At 42.3% G+C, this 23101-nt stretch overlaps 1 protein-coding gene across 8 annotated transcripts in view; it reads right to left on the reverse strand.

Annotated features, from left to right (window-relative positions):
* Nucleotides 1-23101, reverse strand: part of RELCH (RAB11 binding and LisH domain, coiled-coil and HEAT repeat containing) — an 853871-nt gene that overhangs the window by 479900 nt on the left and 350870 nt on the right. For all 8 annotated transcript variants that reach the window (XM_086965401.1, XM_086965404.1, XM_086965403.1 and 5 more), the window contains one exon: nucleotides 5162-5274. In XM_086965401.1, coding sequence (XP_086821527.1) covers nucleotides 5162-5274 — 113 coding nt within the window. The remainder of the gene's footprint in view (nucleotides 1-5161; nucleotides 5275-23101) is intronic.

The raw sequence follows: 23101 nt of genomic DNA on the forward strand, positions 1-23101 counted from the left end.
ACTCTGGGGATAGGAGAGAAAAGTGAAAATTCTAATTTCAGATGGAAGAAACAGGATTGTATTTTTACTGTTGAGATCTGAGCCTCCAGGAACAACTGGTAGTCAGACAGTCGACCCCCGATTTGTCACACCAATTCAGGGCAGGATCCAGGGAGGACGGTTATTAAATGTGGGAACATTTTCTTATTTGGACGGACCGGCTGCAGCTTCATGAGGGAATGTATACCATGAGACTCCCATACATTACTGGTTTGAGGGCTTCCCATGAAGTCAATGGTGACTCGGTAGATGCGGTTTGTCCACAAATACTGTTCTTTCCTCCCCCACGAAAGCATCCTGAAAGTTCTTTTTAGAGAGTCACCACACATTAAGCTTGCACAAGGCGTCTTGTCCAACATATGGTTATTGCCAGCAGTGGGACAGCTCACTTGTATATACAAGAGTTCCTGTTATCATACCCATAACTATCACAGGGATAAATAACTATTCAAAGGTAGAAAATGATCTGTGAGCCCTTGAAAAACCAGTGTCAGCCTGTCCACTTGGCTATCACTGACACCAGACATTGTTTAGGCTCCAAACGGCCACAGACATGGCCAGGCACAACTGTCCATCCCCAGAGTCTGTGGGTGGCACAAATCTTTTAAAGACCCCTCCCACTCACAAGGAACCGCCAGATCAACTCCGTCTCCTCATCATACGTTCACACGCTTCGCCTGGTTCGATAGACTTTCAGATGAATGCCCACCGATTCCAGATAAATGGTCACCCACACACTCATCAGCAGACAACACGACTACAACAACGCACTCTATGCCGGCTTCACACAGAAACTCCTCAGGAAAGTACAGAACGTTCAAAATGCTGCAGCCAGACTGGTCCTCAACATCCCCGCCGCAGCCATATCACCGAACACCTCCGAGACCTCCACTGGCTCCCAGTCAACAAAAAAATCACTTTCAAGCTCCTTATGCATGCCTACAAAGTCCTCCACGATGCAGGACCAGCATATCTGAACCACCGCCTCTCATTCCACATACCCACCAGACTTCCCCGCTCTGCCCAGCTGGCCCTTGCCACCATCCTGCGGACCCACAAGACTAAAACCGGAGGAATATCCTTCTCCTACCTCACCGCCAAGACTTAAAACACCCTGTCTCTACACCTCAGACAATCCTGGTTGCTGACCCAATTCGGAAAGGATCTTAAAACCTGGGTCTTTACTGATTCCCTATTGCTCAGAAGGATCAGCAGCCCCCTCCCCCAGCGCCTTGAGACCCTCACGGGTGAGTAGTCGCGCTTTACAAACCCTGAATGATTGATTGACTCAATTTGTCCAATACTAGCAGCTAGAGACAAGATAGAGAGACTGAGAAGAACACACATTGAAGAATGTTATCATTACATTACTCCATGTGGAAATTTTTATACCATTACATACAGAGTCACTACATACAAAGCCATAAACATTAAAGTTGGATTGGGGAGTGGTGCTTAAAAATAGATGCTGCCACTCTAGAGCCCCTAGCCAAACCTGCACAAATCACTGTGGTACACCCAAAGATCCTCTGGAACTCACACCTGTTACCACTGGGATCATTAAAATTCCCTTCTCAGGTGGCTAAAGTAGGAAAGCACCTTGTGGATTGCAAAAACATGAATCTAACACATATAGATCCCTAACTGTAATCTCCCCTCACACACTTCCAAAACTGATGGTGGTACAACCACCCTCCTTGCTAAAGTAATAATCAATTTTCACGGTCAAATGGCATGGAGTTAAATGCCCTGCAGGACCGGAGGTGTTCAAAGGCTTACTAATAACCCAAACGTCTCCTAACAATTTAATAGGGAGAACCCAGGTAATGCTAGAGCATGTTACCATCTTGTAGCCAATGTCAAAACAAGGAGCCGGCTGCAACCATCTCCTTTCTTCATGTGTGGTCTTGAACTCCCAGGAACCCGCATGAGAAGTCCTGGTGGAAGTTACACGATTTTGGCCTACATGGCTGGAATGCCCAGGGTTCTGAGGGTTCTGAGAGTTCTGACATCAAAAGCCACTCTGTGTCCTTCTGCTGAGTCTGTGATGGTGCCCCTGAATCAGAATGGATTCTGAGTCGACCGAGCTGGATCACCACATGCTTTCCTTCAGTCATGTTCCATTGGTACTCCAGTGGTGGTGGAACTCTTGTTGTGATCTCAGGCTCAGCCCTGTGGTCATGGCTTTCCTTCACCCAGTGCCATGCCTCCTCCGACGCTTCAAATGTATAGGAGTTAACACCTAAATAATCATGTTTTTCTAGCATGTAAAAAAGGTTCCCTGCATCAAGCTTAGCTGTAACACCTTCAAAGGATAGTTGCTGCAACTGCACCTGCTTGGGATAAACCAGAAAGACTATAATATAGTAGGAGTCATAAATGACAGTCTAGAGGATCTTGTATATGTATTTATGATAATTTTGCTTTTGTTGCATTGGACGCCTAGGGGAGCAAGGTATCTGGAAGAAGCAAAATGTGCTGCCTCTACAACAAAGACTGACAAAAGAGTCTGCGTTGGGAGAATGTTTCATAGCCACTGCTCAAAAGCTCTTTCCGGGTGCCTTCCTGAAAACCGAGAAACTGAAGGTTACCACATCCTGCATTACCCTCCACATTCTCCACTCAAGTCTTCTAGGGACTAGGAGGTCATAGCCAGAAAGGTCATCATAGTTTGAGGTTGCTTAAACAATTTCCTTCAGCCTCAATGACCCAATCAACTACGTTACATCTTAACCACCCTCACCAATTTCCATTTAGCCTGCCAAGCGCAAAAACTGAAGGAATCCACTTAGTTCACATCCTGAACTACATCAACTTTCACTAACTTCCACTGGCATTAGAGCAGTCCCAACTTGCTTGGCAAATCTGCACAGTTTGACTTGACTTGTGTTAAGCCATGATCTCACAAACTGTCCATATCTCAATTCACATTGTCCTCCAGGCAGTATGCCTGTTCTAAATGTCAGAGGAAAGACCAAGGGCCAAGGTCAACAAGCCACAGCAGATGGAAGAAGGAAGCAGGAAAGCATATGGGGCCAGATGTACTACCCGCTAATTAGCGAGTCGCAAATTGCGGCGCATTTGTAACTTGAAATTTGAGACTCTCTTATTGGAATGCACAACAGTGTCTCAGACACTGTTTGCGATTCCTAATGGGGTCGCGAATTGCATGCCCCTGGGGACCCCTTCCCCTTTGCAAGTGAATTACCACCTACTTGAAGTAGGTGGTATACTGTGAGTGTTTGTCGGCCGAAAATGCGGCAGCAAAACATTAGTACATAGCATGGTGACTCACTATTAGGAAGGCACTCCCCTTCCTAATAGCGAGAGTAGCAAATGCTATTTTGCGAGTCACTGGCTCGCAATATAGCATTTGCACAAGGTATTACCCTTTTTTGCTGCCGCAAACGGGAGGATCTCCCATTTGCAGCCTAAAAAAGGATCATACGTCTGGCCCATGGTGTGCTGCACAACAGTCCCTCAAAGACAATGGATAATTCCATTCCTATGTCACGGTCCAGCTCTGACACCCATTGCAGGAGGTACAACCCTTCTCTACGGAATAATTGTGAGACTCTCCAACCAACCAGCTCACAATTCTCAAGATGCCCACTTATTGATAGATACATCAAGGCTACAGCAATGTCGCTTAATTTGAATGGTTAAAGAACATTGTTCATGGCTCAGGTCACTGCTCAGGGTCAGATTAGCGATGCAGGAAAGCCCAGATGTCACCACCTCTAGCTCACCCTGTTCCTATTTGGTGATCATCCATTAATTATAGCTCATTGTTCAGCGACAGGCTTTGAAACCAAGTAAGTCACTAGATCCTAATGTCTAGTCCACATAGTTTTACTCTCTCTCTCTATGGCTCACACTTCCCCCGCAGCCCCAAATTGCTTTTTTGAAACTTGAACTACATAGTCTTTTAATTTTTGCCCCTTTTATTCCTCTTCCTTCAACCAACCCACATACTTCTCTCATTTCCCCCATCAGGTTCACTATCTTCATTATCTTTTTGATTTTCTAAACAAGTCTACATCCTTTTCATTGTGTCCCTCTCTTTCTCTCTTGCAATGTCTTTATATTTTCGACTATTGCCCGTCATTCCTGCTCCATCTTTTCAATGTGCATTGGATGATTTACTTTTTCAGCTAATCTAAATCCTTAGTTTGTCATTGTAACACTATTTGTTTGGCTGTTTCACATTTCACCCACAAGTTTCCTTGTCTCTGCATCGACCTCTAATGTCTATGTTGTCACCTGGCTTTTCCTCCCATCTTACTGTTGATCTTGTATTACCCAAGTGTTGTCCATACTTCAATCTAATTTTTTAACAAGAAAATATTGTGAACTCTAATAAGCTATATATATGAAACAACAAGCTTATGACTGGAAACCTTTTGCATAACAATCAGGAGTTTGTTTTAGCTAGGATTATCTGATGTACAATATTGGCTCATGGGACAAACGGTATTATCAGATAGCATCTTGGTGACAGCTACTCCACAGGGGGAGACATTGCATAGAAGGACGAAGAATTAACAGGCAATGCTGTGAAACACTATGAAGTGGGAAGGTACATGGGGTAGAAAATATTCGAGTAACAGCCCTATATTAAAATTCCAACAACAGAATGGAACAAGCCACATATGGAGCACAAGAGGCCAAATAACACAATGGAAGATGTAACCTCACAGAATGCACCTAGGACACCAAGCCAGTGATCAAAACTGAAACTGTGGAATTAAAAAAAGAGGCACACCGGGACATGCAGGGAGTGTGATAAGGACATTTAGAGGGGACATATGTGTAGGGCTTGGAAGAAGAACATTTTCTAAATCTATAGAATAGCTTTTTGTTGTCTCAAGATTTAATGACATCACACAATTTAAAATTGTAATACACAAGAGAGATAAACTGCTGTACTCCCTTATTAAGGAGTGAATGGATGAGGAAAGATGGTTACCTGGGGAAGAAAGATAAGAAAGCAAGCTGTTTTATTAATCTACATTCATAATAGCTTCAACAAATGTAACACCTTGATAACTTATTCTCTTGCAGTCACCCACTCCCATTCCCTCCCCATACCATTAAAAGGAAAATATAAATGAAAACACACCTTTGCTCATCATCTGGCCGTTTGATCAAATTGAACAGTATGTGCAGTAGTTGATCCCTCTCTTTGGATTCTGGATGTAGGCAGGCCGTACACAGTATGAGTGGAATCAATTCCTAAACAGTTGGGGAGGGGGAAACACATCAATGCCAAAATGCTTTGGGGTATAAACAGAAAAGGTGAAAGGATGAAACAAGCAAAAATATGCAAAACATAAACAGAAGCACAGTATGAAAAGGGTACAGCCATGATCTATGTTTTTATTATTTTGTATTTTCCAGGGCAATCAAAGCTAATCTGAAACGCAATAAAAATAATATGGACTTAACGGATATAGCTTTGGATCACCATAGGCTTATAAGGCATGCATGGGAAAAAGTTCTCCTCTAAGGGTTTTCTCTTATGGGGTGCAATTTCAAGGTAGACATGGAAACCATTTGCTTAGAACAGGCGTTAGCCTATGCAATAGTGGCTTCAACCGTATAAAAAAAGTGTCCGTAGAGATGAGATTGAAATATCTAGGTGAACATGGAAAATGCTTTGTGGGTTTCAGATATATTAAATCTTCACTTTGTGCAATATGTATGGTGGCTTTTCACTTTGAGGTTGGAATGAGACAATATTATTGCAGAATGAGGCATTTTCAAATGTTTCATCTAATTGTTATTGAAAATGGCAAACAGTTGAGGTTTAAGTTTTATTTTAGGCTGCAAAAGTGTATTTTAGGTACCAAATGCATTATTAGTTATTTAGCAGCATACAATTCCACTCAACTACTGCCTTTAACCAAATACCAGTCCAAACGTGAACCACGGCAAGATGAACCTTGCCGTCATTGACCATGGTGATGTTCCTCTGGTCTGCTGTACACTACAGAAAGGAGATATGCGACAGGAAAAGGTACGTCAACCGTGTCTCCCAATGTAAAGAGAGCTCTGTTCACAAGTAAATAATATCAACCTTTGAAGCGGAAGATTGCTCACACAGTTGAAGTTCTTCCAACTACAGTGAAATACATATCAGAATGTTAAAACGCAGGACAATGAAGCCGTTACCAGGAATGAATGCTAAGGGCCAAGGTAATATCAACTTTATGTCATGCCTATTTCTAAGAAAGCAATCATAACAAAATGACCGTAGTGGGATACAGATCTGAGGAAAAGATGCCTGTGGTACACATAATCAGGAATACCTTTTAGATATTTTGTATCAACTGTATTTCACTAGTAGGAGAGCTTAACTCTGTTTCTCCGAAAGTAGCAATCAAGTATGGAAGTCAAATAGAAAGCACAGGACTGGAAGATTCTTGTTTCGCTGAACTACGGGCAGCCCTATTACTTGCATAGTTTCCGGTTTAACAAGTTTTACTTTTGCGAAAGTTTTTCCATTATTATTTAAAAGAAAAGTAAGTACTTGTACTAAGGTAACTAAATATCACATCCTTAGTACCCAGTTCTTTCCTAACCTCTCTACACTATTCCAGGGAGTTCCACTTCACCTCAAGACAGCAAAAGAATTTTGGCCGACCAGTGCTGAAAAGTTCCCAGGCTTTTAGGGATATGTAGAGTCCTTAGCTGAGGAGGGTGCATGTTTTAGAGGGCATGGGAGTTAGTTCCAGAGCACCCGTAAGCAAGAAGTTGTACCTCACATGTCTCCACTGCTACACAGCATCAGAACGTGGATTCCACCACTAAAGCCAGCTCTTGTGGTTGGGGCAGCAGAGAAAATAGGCAAACCAGAGAGCCTGTCCATGTAGAAATCTCTTCCTTCACTTTCCTCACCATCTAACTACAGGCTTTGGCCCCAGACAAGAGGCGAATACAGAGATGGTCGTAAAATGGACCATTACTTCATCATTACTTACCAGGAGCAGCATAGAAGGGTTGTTGCCTTAGAAGGGACTTGGCCAATACCAGCCACAATACAAACTCATCCATTGGGAACAGGAGAATGGAAAAAAAATGAATGATAAACAGCAAGAAAAGCAACCTTGGACTGACATCTAGCCAATATTCGAGATGCTATAGGCCTGATGAGATTCTTACTTACTAGGCCCACCTACATTGCAGACAAGTAAGATAGGTACAAGAACAGTGCTAATGAATGGGAAAGAGGGATATACTTGTGTCCTGATAGAACTCACTCCTTGTATCTTACAGGGTGTATGGAAATCGGAGAAACACAAAAAAGGGGATACTTCTGGATAGGCACCATTGCCACAGAGGCCCTCATACCTGACAAAATACCCTTACAGCTCTACTTTCCCTACACAAACTGTAATCTGGATATTGTGTGGAACTCAGTAGGAATTTGCCTTAGACTCATATCAAGAAGGTAGCATCCCTAATTCCATGAAGTTATATGAACTGTACTGGACCTGTTGACCTCTAATAAACATACATCTTGCCCTTTAGCTCTCCGAGTGATGATTCTCAGCCTTGTGACAGACCACAAAGGGAATCTAATGAAATGTTTGTATAACTGCCAACTATGTGTTTCAGGACAATGGATCTAGAAAAGTATGTTAGTTAGTAGAGGAGCAAAAAGCATATTCTCCTGTTGATTAACCATACCATCATTACAGGACTGAGAACTGGAATGTTCTTTGAACATACAAGTATGACTAAGTCTGTGAATATGTAACACATACAGTGTTATCGAACAGAAGCCTGGCTTGGTGTGCCTACTTGTTCTCTTATCCTGACTAGGTTTAATGTTTGTTTGTGGTTACTTTGTCTGAATAGCACATTGTGTTGGGGAGCCTTGATGACAGATGGAACAGGGATGCTTTCAGTTGGTTGTCATTTTCTTTTTTACCTATAAATTTGCTAATGGTACAAACAGGATTCTCTTTCTTTATAAAAGCAAGGACCTGGACCAGAGTCAAGTTTACCATCATATTCTAAAGTCAAAAGACATAAATAAATGATTTCAGACTATAGAGATTCAAGTTAAAAGACTATGTGGCATCCATAAAACTAACACTACCAATAAATTTCTCTTTTTCGGTTTCATGCTAAAGCACAATATGGAAAAAAGTATAATTTTCCACTGATCCTGTCATTTTGTCAATGAAAGATTCCAAATTGAAGTCCTAAATAATGAACACTATTAAGAAGATGGTCATCAGTGCACTTATATCCATTCTGAAATTAATGAGATGGATCAGAACTATCTTCCAGGTCTTAACCACCAATATGGATATGATGGCGCTTGAAAGATTCCAATTACTGGAACAGGGATCTATGGCACTGGTTATGTAGCCCTGCGCCCGGTGGCATGCAAACTGTGCTCAGTGCAATGAACTAAGTCTATATGTTAATTAATAAAGTCTTCAATTTGACCATAGATGGTTTAATGCAAAATGAGGGAGCTGCATACATCAACAAACGCGTCACCAACTGACCGGACAACTTCGATCAACTTCCCCCTCCCTCGGATATACTACGGATCTGCAGAATCAACAGCGGAGGGCGCTCCTATTTGCACCTGGTGGCAAAGGCATGTAACAACCTTCCCCTGCACCTCAGGACGGTCCACACTATTGCTCCAACAATTCTGTTACAAATTCAAGACCTCGATGTTCAAATGAACAACCCACCACGCAGCAGCCAACATATCCAGCGCTTCGCGACCCTCAAGGGTGATTTGCAGTGCTTTTCAAATGTTTGATTGATTCAAGCATACATTCAAATAGAGTAAAGCATCAAAGAAGACAACCAACTAAAGAAAAGTCAACTGAAAGCATATAAGCAGCAAATATGAAAAGTATGTGCACTGTACGCTTCATGAACGGGCAGTGCTAGGTTCAATAAAGGTGCAAGAACACCACTTTATCTGGAAATTATTTTAAAAGTTTGCTACTTCTTATTTCAACTAAATTACTTTGTAGGGAAAATAAGACAACTAAATAAAAGTATCAAAAGCTAGGAGCTGCTTTTTAGTCCTTAACACTTATCTAGACCGTAGCGTTTTATTTATGAATTACTGCTAAATAAAGCTTTTTTCTGTCATGCTGGTGGCAAGTAGTCTGTGGGATTTTCAAAGAAGTAAAAATTTTGAAATATATTGTCCTTGTGTGCCATCCTGGAGCACTTTACATAAAGGGACTAATTCGGAGTCCCTCGTAATTTTCCGACACATGCGTAAACCCTGGTTTACGCATGGGTCGAAATTATGAGTTTGAAGGTATTTAACATATCTGGTAATTATCGGATGCATTAAATAACTCACCCTTCATTAAATTTCAGCAGATCAAACCTGCCGAAATTTAACAGGAGAAAACACAGTATTTATTGTGACATGGGGATTTGATGCATTAAACAACACGATTCAGACAGGTTCATAATGTCATTACACAGAACCTTCAATCTGCCAGCTAGTGCCACTCTTCAAGGAGTTGATGAACAAGTTTGCGGACGCTCAGAAATTGACCATGTCAATGTAGGAGGCAACTATTTCCCCATTCTTAAATCCAATAAGGAGCCCTCAAAATGCTCCTCTTACCGAGCAATCTTGCTCCTTACCTTAAACACTAACATTTTTACCACGATTCTGGCAAACAGGCTAACTTTGACTGATCCCATCGTTGAACCATGAGGATCAAGCAAGGTTGGTTGCAGAGTGTGATACTGGGCATAATACTAAGAAGGCACTTCAAGTTCAAGATATCACCCCTGATGGAGGTAAACACGTAAAGTCCTACACTCACTGGACAATGAGAAAGCGTCCAACCAGGTGGATGTGTCTTTTCTAGCAGGCGTGCACAGGGTGTCCGGGTTTGGCACATATTTTTGGAGATGAATAATGCTGAGTTGTCGAAAAATCAGCACAAGAATAGGGATTAAAAGGCATCTCGTACAGGGTCGAAAAGGCAACTTCCACAGAAATTATATATCCAACTGTGGACTTGTCTGTGCGGTCTCCTTTATCTGTTCGTTCTGGTCTAAGAACCCCCAGAGCATCCACCTTCTAGCCTACACCTCAGGCCCAAAGGACACCACTAGCGGCATCCCTCAAGGGACCTCACCATGTAGTGTAGTTCCTAGTTTCCCACTAGGCCCTGCGCATTGGAATAACATAAACAGTAGTATCGACGTGGAACTGGCTATATTCCAGGCCTCCACTGACTATGCTAAACTTAATTGGGTTGTGTTACCAACTAGCTCAGAGGTCACTGGAAACTTTCTTCTCTGCATAGGAAGTGATCAGCTTCCTTGGCACAGACAAGAAGGGATTCAGCTTTCCAACAACCGTGCAACATGACAACTTTGCTCCTCAGATCAAGAGTCGATCTCTAGGGTCGTGTGAAACAATAGACATAGATTTCACTCAGTCAGTCTAGTGCAGTTTACTTTCACAGTATGTAGAGAATAGAGAGACGGGCGTGTATCAATAAAGGTTAACATTTATTGAACAGTCTTTCTTCTCATACAAGAGAAATGTATTGCCACAATTGCAATAACTGTTATTATGAAAAGTACGTACAGTAAGATAAGAATAGCGAAATAGAACTGTAAAAGCATTGATATGGTTTCTTAGCCATACAATGGTTTAAAAGTAATAAAACATTTATACAGTCATATATACATTAGGCTAACATACTCAACTGGTGCTTCTAACTAAGCCTACCCCAGTGTGCCTGACCTAGGCCTAACACGTAAGTAGCTTAAGTTAAGTTGGTTTTGCCAAGGTTTGTTTCAAGAATTCTCTTCTAAGGGTTTAGTCAACACCATACCTCTGAATAGAATGATGGAGGATTGGTATCTCCTTCAGGGGTCTCTCTCGATATCCCAGTCACCTGCGAGGGTAAACTGGAAGCGCCGGGACTGGATTTCTCTGCATGAGAAAGGCAGCGGCTTCTCTCAGCGCGTCTGGAGGAAGGAGGGGTGACAGCGTCCGCGGGCAGCTGGGCTGGATGTCTTCGCAGAGGACGGCTGCACGGCTCCTCAAGCGTACTGCACCATAGGTCGCGCTGTAGCGGCGATAATGGTAATCAGTAGCTTCACCACCACAGGATAGCAGGCTGCAGCGACAGAGTGCTAGTTTTTACCAACACGGGGTCATGCAGGCAGCTGGCATCAGCAACATGTTCGCTCCTTGCTTAAGGCAACGTTGGTAATATTTATACCTGACAGGTGCCGGGTTTGACGCAAGTTTGCTGGACATAAGACGTCAATTAAAGATGTCACTAGGAAGTGGCAGCTATCAGTTGCTCATTAGAGTTCTATTACTAATCAAAACATAGCAAGCGGGGATTTCCAGGTTTGCTAAGTTTTTATCTTGTTGAAGAACTCGGAGTGTTATCTAGGAATATCAGATAGTGACTGCTGCTCTGTCATTGCACTAATTGGTCGCAAAGGAAGTAGCAGAGAGTCATGCTGGAATGTGGCTCTGTGGCTCTGCTCGTGTGAGGCCAGAGATGACTTTACAGAAAATCGTACTTGAACGGTTATGCCAATATAGGGAATAAAGGGCTTTATAGCCGAATAGGGGCATAAGGTCACAGTATCGATCAGGAACCTAGATAAGCACATGACACCCACTCCACGAATTCATGTCCATCAAAATTACTAAAACTAAGCAATTAGATGCATGTGTAACATTGTGTAACATAGCCCACCCCAAAATACATAAATGCATTCGAAATAGGCGTACTTGTAATACATGGAATTTAGGTACTGTACGTAGTTCTAAAAGCATAGTAATCATTCAAAAAATTATTGCATATGAAATCAATGAACGATTATGCATAAAGAATTACACATGAAGTATCTCTGACAGAAGAAATGCGAGATAAATCATCACATAAAAATGCATTGTAATAATATGTGTGCTAGAGGCTGGTGTTATGTTGTTATGTCTCTAGATGTGTTTAGAAATAGAAGTGTGAAGCTTCTGTTCTCTAAGAATAGTTTTTACGTTAAGCAAAGAATTGTTCGTGCCAAAAGAAAAGGGTCAATATTTGAAAAATTGTCCAATTCAAAGAAAAAATCAGTTTTACCAAAGCTCCTGGCAGTTTTATGTTGATCAAAACTGAAGGCCGAATCCAGAGTTCATGGGAACGCTGTGTGTCGGAAAGCTTCTCAAAAGTTATTGTTTCTCTGTGGGTGAGAACATCGTATCAGACAGGCTCGCAAAGAATTGGTCTACAAAATCAGGTGATAGTTCAACCAAATTAGATAGCGCTGTAACTTGGCAGGTGTGAGAATGATTGCTGTCATCGAAGGCAGGATCAGCAATGCTCACAGAACGTTGTACCTGGATGATGTTGCTTTTGTCACTCGCTCCACTGTTACCACTTGGCTGTAGTACAGGAGTCTCCACGAATGCCGTCATCAGGATTGGTAGCCGCTGGGGACAACACAATGCGTGAGCCGTTATTGGACTTAGCAAAGTATCGACGTCCATTGGTACTGCTGATGGAAGTGAAAGACAGATGTCCAACACGCATTCCTCGCCGCAAAGCATACACCGTAGCACAGGTAAAATGCAATTTTGCCATATCGGTCTGAATGAAAGGAACCAGGTCATGTTTAGATCTCTCAGCCTGGCCAATCCGAGGACGTTAGTTATCCTGTCCCTGTAGCGCATTGCTAGGATTGTTTCTTCCATTCCCATGGGAGCTATGTCTGAGCCGAGGCTTGCCATAACGTAGCAGGATGGTCAAAAATAGAATCCCTGCGATGAGTCCAAAAAATAGCGGAATACCACCAAAGATGGAGTGCACAAAATTAGGAAAGATTCCCAAAATTGCCTGGAAGGGTGTTAGCAGTCCCGTAAAGACTGTCTTAAATATGCCTGGGATGCTCGTGGCACTAGACATGTTAAAGAGTTGCTCGAGCATTTGTACGAAATGCACGGGGCAATTTGTTGATAAAAGGTCATGGACCTCAGTAGCCGTCCTTGCGACTAGAAGATCATACGTCTCTTTAGATGACGTTATAGGCACTGTTGTCTGTAAAAGCACAGATTTCATTTTGCTTAATGTATCAATTCGTATAGAATAGAGATTCAGACGAGGCCAGATGGGAGTCACTATGTCTGGAGGCCCGCTCGGAAACAATGCTTGCATACAACATTTGACCATGGACGTTACTTGTACTAGATAACTTAGTCCGGGCGCGAGGCCACAGCACCTGTGATCCGTTCTTAGAATGTAACTCCCGTTTGCGAGTTGCATAAAGAAGGGCTCTATCTGAGTTGCAGGTGTGACTAGCTGGTGGCATGAAAGGTTGTTTGAATTTCCATCACATGCTCCGTGTAAATTAATACCCTGACACAAAAGTATACCGCTTAGTGAGTGTTTACAGTTGTCACCACTAAGAAATACATTTTTGTCGCTGTCACTATAGCAAGAATGAGTGTATGGTAATTTCCATTCGGATTTAACATATCCCTTACCCAATTGTTCATATTGGCCAGCAGGTATGTATTCAAGGCATTTATGAAATCGGAAAGTTGTTATCGGAATTGTGATAATTCCGTGTATTATCCATTCAATGACAGGGCTCTCTGACATTGTCAATGATAATTTCTCGAGTTTCTCGATGCTCAAGATTGTATAGTCTGCTCCTTTCTGTGCCAAACTGATCTGTTTATCAGTAAGGTTAAAAATGGAAAATAATGACGTCGTGTTTATTAAACGCCAAGGCACATAGCCTGAACGAAGATTTTGCAGCGTCCAGCCTAATTCTATAATAGAGCGTAATTGAGACTGGCCATGTTGTAACATTAGCAAATCTCTGTCTATCACATCAAAGGCAGATGATACAATATTGTCCAAAGAATATATTCTGGAAGACAGAGTCATTAACCCATTGTCTACCACAGAAAGTGATTTTTCCAAATTAATACGATCAATTTCTCGTATCTTTTCAGCAGTTTCAATTTGCTTTACTTTCCAAGCCTCGTTGTAAGCTGCATAGATGCTGGTCGCTATGAAACGCTTTTGACGCTGTTTGCGTGGTCCAAGAATGAAATCGCGCAAATCAGCACCATCTTTTAATAAAGACAAGTGTTGCTTAATTTCAGCCAGTGTGGATGTAGTTAGCCATTCTAGGCAGAGTTTGCCTACACTGTATGTAGTTATAATTCCTGGATGTTGTCTCTGGGAATATCTTGAGTCTAATCTGGTCATTTTTAAACCCTGTGTTTTATTCAGGAACCTATCTTGACAGCTATTTGTGTCTGTAGGCCAGATTAACCACTTTTTCCAATCAGGATGTGTTCTGTTGAAATGTAAAATGTGTGACACGTCTAATTCATTATCTGCAGTTGCATTCTCAGCTATTGGCTTTGGTATAGACGGTGTTTTCATTTCTTTGTTTTTGGCTAGGCCAAGACAAGATGTTTGGTGTACAGTGTCATTTAAAAATAACATTTGTTCTGGTATCATGCAGGTTCTAAATAGTGCTTCAATGCCTTGCACCTGCCAATCTTTTGTACCCCAAATTGATTTCGTTTCAATATTATTTTTCCAATAATCAAAACCAAATGTCATCATTTTGTCATAAAATGCTTCTGAATATATCAATTTAGAATTTGTCAGCATTGTTTTCATTCCTGTTTTATCTAACAGTTTATAATAAAACGTTTCTGCATCACTGGTGTTAAACCCTGAAAAATATTTGAATTTCTCAAAAAATGCTTTAGAACTGCTTTTAGGTGGTGTAGAACAATGTTCCCATTGATTATACATAAAAACATTTCTAGGCTGTGCAGATTTATGCAAGTAATGATCCCCATAGTGGGTATAACAGAATAACTGCTCATAACTAGATGAACCTTGTAAATAATCATGATCTGTGAATCTAGCTGACATTACTAAATCAGACATCATGTCATTAATACTGTTAAGGTCCCAATTATCAGAGAATGTACTTGGTGTAACAAAGTCACTTAAGGAAACCTTTAGTTGATGAGGATACTTCAGGATTTCGACCGGACCATAGATCTCATAGTCTGTTTTCTCCCATACTACCCCACCAGGTATTGGAATTGCTGTGACATTTACTGTTGACAGTTCTCTTTTCTTCACGTGGGATGATCTGTGTGGTTTCAGGACTAGGTTGATGTTCTGACTTGCTGTGTCCATTGTAATATATTTTCCTTCAATGAATTTTCCCAAACACAGTACCATGATGAGCCAAAGAAGGAGGAAAAATACACCTAGACCGAACCAGAACTCTAGCCAAGGGGAAATTAGGTAGATTTCCTTCAGTTGATGAAAGAGTTCCGTTGCTTTTTCTTTAAAAGACTTTTTTGTTTCTGGCATCACTTCGGGATCGTTTTCATCTTCAGAGAAGTTGTCGAAGTTGATGAAATAACCAGAGGCAGTTCTGTCAATTGATGGGATTGTTCTTTCAATCTGTCTCTCGGTAGCACTTTCTGATGCCACATCATTGTAGACTGGTGTTGTTTCTTGACGAACTGTTTCAATCTGTGTTTCAAGAGGCACGAGTTCCATGGCATTATTGCATAGTCCTTCATTGTGCACTGCAGGCTGATCGAATGTGATGAGTCTTTCAGTTTGAACCTCTTGGATTGTTGCAAGTTTGGGTATTCTGTTGTTTCTTGGGAGTCCACTGGGCCTACTGTTGATTATAGGCCACATGCTTGTGGTTTTACCAGATCGATAGACACGATTCTGTTCTCCTTTTTACCAGCAAGGGGCGGTAGCACAACTGATCTTGTTCCGGTGACTGCTAAGACAGGTACTGCTTTTCTGTAAGAAGGCCCAAATTCCTTCTTAACCGCGATCTTTTCTCTGACTAGATCCCCAATCTTTGGAATCCAGACAGGCCTTGCTGGGGCTGTTGCGGGTGGTGCCTCGTCAGTGGTACTTGGCTGTTGCTTTAACTTTATGTTGCTTAATGATTTTCTTGTTTCATTCAGTTCCTGTAAAACAGCCAAACGGTCTTTTACTTCAAACTGCTTTGTTTCTTTTTGTACCACTGACATCTGACTATCGAGGTCCTGAACGCGCATTCTTATTCCGAACAATAGTTCGTATGGGCTGAAACCTTTCAGAGAATTTCTTGGCATGTTGTTAAGACTAGTCTGGACACTTATTAAATGTTTGACCCACCCAGCGCCTGAACCTAATACCTTCGCTGTTATAGATTGCTTTATGTCCCGGTTTTTTCTTTCTACCACACTTGTGCGATGGACAAGAATACCACAACCCAATTCCCATGCTATCCATGGCCTCCTTATAGGCTCGAGAGCTGAAAGCAGGACCCTGGTCAGAATGGAACGTGGTAATTGCGTATGTGCCGATATGGACTCGCTAATCTTTTATAACCGTTCTAGCGTCAGCCGAGCGCTGGTGGCCTCATTATTTTAAGTGCATTTCGTCTTAAACGTTGTACACTGGGACGCGCTTCTCTTCTTTGATTGCGCAGATAGACCGCCTTATGCTGTCTAGTAGGGATCCTGAAACTACTCTGGCCTGTTCATTACTGCGATCTCTATTGCAGTCTTCACAATTTTGAGCAAAACATTGAATATCTATACTCATTCCTGGCCACCAGTACTCTGATTGCAATTCTTTCAGAGAGGCTTTGATTGTTTGGTGTTTCAGACCCAACCCCATGTGTGCTTCCAGTAGGAGGAAGCCCCTCCTGCTCCTGTTTGGAATTACTCTATCCCCCACTCCAGGGATTCGAGCAAAAGGAACGGAGTTTGCATCGATTATGTATGCATAATTGAGTGGATAGTTTACGGGTAGTGCTGCACAGTCGCCTTTTACGGTCGTTTTTACTGCTAGCATAGTTTCCCCGTCTATATACTTATCTGTACGCTTTTTTGTGGCTACGGAAGCCGGGTTAGTTGCTTCCGCGGTGGCTGTATTAGCCAATGAATTCCCTGCAACGTGAACGCCATCACGTTGAAGACTCTGTGCGTGAATCACGTGAGTCTTTTGTAGTTCTTTGTGTAAAAGAGCTACCTCGTTCCAGAGCTTTTTATGCTTTATTGTGGCACCTGTGTCATCTTTGTAGTCGTTTTCGATCCAACTCTGCAGTTTGTTGTTGTAAGAATTGACGCAAAAATGAGAATCGCACACGATAAGTGTGGGGAATTCGCGTTCTGCATTTTCGAGCGCCATCTTTAAACATCTGATCTCAGTTCTCTGAACCGAACAGTTTCTTACAGATTCAGTTTTTGTTATTTTCGGTTTGATTTTACCGCACAGCCAACGACATTTAATGATCGCACATGCTGCATCGTAGGATTTTCTCTCTACGTTGAAATGCTGTACAGAGCTATCTGTATAGATTATACAGGCATATAGTGGGAGAGGCAGGATTTCGATTGGCAGAGGATATTCTTCTTCATATTCTAAATCATTCAGTTCTTTGTATTGCGGGGCGAAATAGTATTTCACGTCTTCCGCTCCTAGAGAATCTATGCACTGTATCCATTTTGGATCCAGTGACACTGTAGGCAGGTTTACTGGGCTGAATAGCGCCTCGAAGGCGGATTCCGCTGTAAGGATATTAATCCGTTTGCCGTGTGCTAGTTCTCTTTCATTTGCTAATGCGATTTGCACTGCGTTCACAGTTTTTTCTGTGCGACTGAATGTTTTTTCTGCTTGTGTGTACAAGTGAGACTTAATTGAAATTGGTACCTTTTCTCCCTCATTAGAGGTTAGGTACGTGAATCCGCATCTTCCTGGGATGACTCGGATTACAAGATCGATCGTGTTGTCACGTGTATCTAATTTTGTTTTTGCTAACATGTCTGTTTGCAGTGATCTCAAAATTTCTGTGTGTTTTTGAGTCCAATTGATTTGTTTTAAATCAGGTTTTATTAGTTCGTAGAGAGGTTTAACCCTCTCTGCGTAATTTAGGATGTAAGTTCTTCCGAAATTCAGAAAACCTAGTATTGATTGTAAATTCTTCAGCGTTTTTGGAGCTTGGAGTACAGCGCACTTCTCTAAGAAGTTGTCCGCTAGGCTTTTTCCTTCACTTGATAATTCGTACCCTAAGAATAGTACTGTTAGATGGGCAATTCGAGACTTTTTAAAGTTGAATTTGTAACCCTCTGCTGCGAACCCAAGTATAATGGTGTTCACCCTTTTCAAGTGAGTATCCAAGTCGTCGTCTGTGAGATAAATATCATCTACGTAAGATAATGCTTCATCATCATAGATTTGTAGTAACTCTGTTACCCTAGCTGAGAATAGTCCTGGGCTGTTCTTGAACCCCTGTGGGAGTCGACAGAATTTTTTCTGTGACCCAAATGCGGAGAAAGCGGTCAAGTATCTGCTTTCTGGTGCAATGTTTTGACAAAAGAAACCATTAGAAATGTCTAATGTCGTTTTATATTTTTTCCTAACTATGTTATTCATTAGGGCTGCACTATGCGAGTTTTGTACTGCAAAGGTTTTGCAACATGTATTAAGGTGTCTGTAGTCCAAAACTAGACGATATAAATTGTCTGGCTTGGAGACAGGAAACAAAGGATTGTTCATTTGAGAGGTGCATGTTTCAATCACCCCCTGGTACTCAAGTTGATCTAAGATCTCCCTGACTTGTTTTTTAGCTTCTTGCTTTATGGGATACTGCCGTTGGGCAGTTGGTTCACTTTTTAATTGGATTTTGTGAGGCGTTGAATCCTCATCCCATCCTACATGATTTTTATACAATGCAGGTGCCTGGGCTACTGCCCATTTCCTTGCATATGTGTATTTTTTATGAATCGGAATGTGATTCGAGAAGGCAGGCATAATCACTTCTTCGCCACGAGGGCACTCCCTGACAAACTCTGGGGGCCAATCTTTTTCAGCTAACAGAATATCATAGCCTTTCGAGAGCTTATCCCAAAATAGACCCTTAATTTTCCTAGTCTTATCACCCTCTATACGCAATGTTATTTCGTATATTTTATGGGGCTCGCTAAGCCTGGCGTCGGCAGTTTCAACCTGAATGTATTCATTCGTGTCCACTGTCTCCAGATGACTCATCAAGATCTTGCGCGCTATACTGATTTCTGCTGCACTGTCCAACATTGTCAATGCCCACTCCCCGTTTTTCAACTGTGTCCTCAGTATTCTCGGCATGGTTGATTACTCTAATACTGGCTACCTTCTTTTTAGGAAATTGAGATTTCTTATTTTGAGCAGGTTCCTTGTCTTTGGACTTGGTGTGCTCTCCTGGGTCTGACCGTCCTCTTCTTTCCGAATTCTGTGGAAAAGATCGAGAGGGACGTGTATCAATACTTTGATATCTATCAGGTTTTTTTATATTATCCCTATTTCTAAGGTTATATCTTTTCTCAGAGGGCTCCCGTTGGGGAGACTGGCGTTCTCGAGTCGGAGTTCTTTCCCTCCGTCGAGGAGACCTTCCTCTGGACTGGAAAACTTTTTCCTTGGGAGTGGATTGTTTATTTCCATCCCAGCTCTTTTTAGGAGTGTTTAAATTATTTTTAATAAATAATTTTTCTGGATTTTCGAGCAGTTGGGGCTTAACTGGTTTCCCACCCAAGCTGTCTCTACCTAATTCTTCATAGCATTTTTCTATGATTTTTGCAAGCTCAACAGGATCTTTTATATCTGTTTCCCTCAACTTCTGGCGAATCGCCACAGATGCTGCTTCTCCCTTTACATTGGCTAATAATATAGCCGTGACCTGCTTGAAGTCTTTCAGTAATTTCATACCTAGATTTAAAGCGGGTTCTGGACCGAATTCATTTTGAATCTGTTTTAGCACGTCTGGTATTACCGCCATAGACGGAACACCGTGTGTTTTTGTGTAAATGGAAGCAAAGACTGTACCCCAAGTGTCGCAGTCCTCCACGTGTGGTGCGATTCCCATAGGAAGACAGATGGTCAAGATTCTGTGTTTCTCAATGGGGGTAGTATCAGGAAATACTGCCTCTATTTGAGTGATTTTCTGGGCTAACCAGAAAGGAATTTGTTCCCGTTTTACGGGTGTTTTACCAAGACATGACAGTATGTTCTGTGGTGTAATTTTATTTGTGTTCCCCTGATGAGGGGTCAGCTGTGGTGTATGAACAGCTGGCTGGACTGTTGCAGTCCGTATTACATATTGGACTAATTGCCTATGTATTTTTATTAATGTGTTTAGCTGTGCTAACAGCTCTTCTCTAGACATTTTTATAATGTCAGGATGTGGTGTGTAGCTGGCTAGAACCGGCCACGTGGCTCCTGGTCTACCTAGTGGACCGAGCCTGGTTATGTGATCATTGTGTTTTAGGGCGCCATTAAACCAGAGCAGGTGCTCTTGAAATTTAAGTGGAATTTCAACCTCCTCGAAAGGGGCGTACTCATCCGGAGGTTCCTCTATTTTGTAATAGTGAAACTCTTGTGTTATAGCGTTTACCGCTGGAAAATTTATCCATGAATAGAATACCTCTGTCTGCCGATACTCGTGAGCCTCTATCACGAAAATTACTGTACCACCTTGAGGTGGCAGTCCGTTTTCTATAAGTTTTAAAGTTATAGATCTTCTTAACTGGACCGGGATGATAATAGCATCCGGGTCTGTGTATTCGGGACCTTGCTGAGTCGCATCTACTGCGGCCCCAGTGGTGCCGTTGTTTTGTACTGACATTCTATAAATGCAGTTTTGCAGAGTAGGTCTCCAAGGAGACAAAGATTAGATGCACAATATTTTGGAACACTGTATCCTTCAACGTTGAATAAACCAGAGCTTTACATAGGAATCTCTTCCTACTAAGGTCGGGCGGATTTTAACCTTTCACCCACTCCAGACGTCTATTGGAGTTTTTAAGGGAGAAAGGGGTGTGAAATATGCACGACTGAGTTACTCTACAAGTCTTACGTTAGTTTATCGCCTTACCAAACGTTGGGCGCCATGTAGTGTAGTTCCTAGTTTCCCACTAGGCCCTGCGCATTGGAATAACATAAACAGTAGTATCGACGTGGAACTGGCTATATTCCAGGCCTCCACTGACTATGCTAAACTTAATTGGGTTGTGTTACCAACTAGCTCAGAGGTCACTGGAAACTTTCTTCTCTGCATAGGAAGTGATCAGCTTCCTTGGCACAGACAAGAAGGGATTCAGCTTTCCAACAACCGTGCAACATGACAACTTTGCTCCTCAGATCAAGAGTCGATCTCTAGGGTCATTGTGAAACAATAGACATAGATTTCACTCAGTCAGTCTAGTGCAGTTTACTTTCACAGTATGTAGAGAATAGAGAGACGGGCGTGTATCAATAAAGGTTAACATTTATTGAACAGTCTTTCTTCTCATACAAGAGAAATGTATTGCCACATTTGCAATAACTGTTATTATGAAAAGTACGTACAGTAAGATAAGAATAGCGAAATAGAACTGTAAAAGCATTGATATGGTTTCTTAGCCATACAATGGTTTAAAAGTAATAAAACATTTATACAGTCATATATACATTAGGCTAACATACTCAACTGGTGCTTCTAACTAAGCCTACCCCAGTGTGCCTGACCTAGGCCTAACACGTGAGAAGGGGGAGTAAGTAAGTAGCTTAAGTTAAGTTGGTTTTGCCAAGGTTTGTTTCAAGAATTCTCTTCTAAGGGTTTAGTCAACACCATACCTCTGAATAGAATGATGGAGGATTGGTATCTCCTTCAGGGGTCTCTCTCGATATCCCAGTCACCTGCGAGGGTAAACTGGAAGCGCCGGGACTGGATTTCTCTGCATGAGAAAGGCAGCGGCTTCTCTCAGCGCGTCTGGAGGAAGGAGGGGTGACAGCGTCCGCGGGCAGCTGGGCTGGATGTCTTCGCAGAGGACGGCTGCACGGCTCCTCAAGCGTACTGCACCATAGGTCGCGCTGTAGCGGCGATAATGGTAATCAGTAGCTTCACCACCACAGGATAGCAGGCTGCAGCGACAGAGTGCTAGTTTTTACCAACACGGGGTCATGCAGGCAGCTGGCATCAGCAACATGTTCGCTCCTTGCTTAAGGCAACGTTGGTAATATTTATACCTGACAGGTGCCGGGTTTGACGCAAGTTTGCTGGACATAAGACGTCAATTAAAGATGTCACTAGGAAGTGGCAGCTATCAGTTGCTCATTAGAGTTCTATTACTAATCAAAACATAGCAAGCGGGGATTTCCAGGTTTGCTAAGTTTTTATCTTGTTGAAGAACTCGGAGTGTTATCTAGGAATATCAGATAGTGACTGCTGCTCTGTCATTGCACTAATTGGTCGCAAAGGAAGTAGCAGAGAGTCATGCTGGAATGTGGCTCTGTGGCTCTGCTCGTGTGAGGCCAGAGATGACTTTACAGAAAATCGTACTTGAACGGTTATGCCAATATAGGGAATAAAGGGCTTTATAGCCGAATAGGGGCATAAGGTCACAGTATCGATCAGGAACCTAGATAAGCACATGACAACCAAGCCCACCCCGTCCAACATCTATATGGCCTCTCTGGCAGCCCTGGTCAAGACTTACGTTATGAACATCATATCACACGTTGATGACACTCAGCTCATCCTCTCTCTATCCACAGACCCTGCAAACACCAAGGCCAACTTCCACCTGTGCACGACCAGGGTGGGCAGTTGGATGCAAAACAACTGCCTCATTCCAACACTGACAAAACAAAGTCACTCATCTTCGGAAGCAACACATCTCCACAGGATGACTCCTGGTGGCCAGCAGAATGGGACCCTCAACCAAACCCACGGTACATGCCAGGAACTTAGACATCATCCTTGAAAGGAAACTCAGCATAAAAATACAGATAAACTCAATATCTTCATTCTGATTCCTCACGCTCCACATTCTCTGGAAAATGTTCAAATGGCTCACCACCAGCACCGGACGCACTGTCATTCAGGCCCTCGTCACCAACTGCCTGGATTACGGCAACACCCTCTATGTGGGTTACAACTCACAGCTGCTAAACAGACTTCAGACCATTCAGAACTCAGCAGCTAGACTCATACTCGACCTCCCGAGGTG

Source organism: Lissotriton vulgaris, chromosome 4_1, assembly GCF_964263255.1.
Source record: "Lissotriton vulgaris chromosome 4_1, aLisVul1.2, whole genome shotgun sequence".
Classification (NCBI taxonomy): Eukaryota; Metazoa; Chordata; class Amphibia; order Caudata; family Salamandridae; genus Lissotriton; species Lissotriton vulgaris.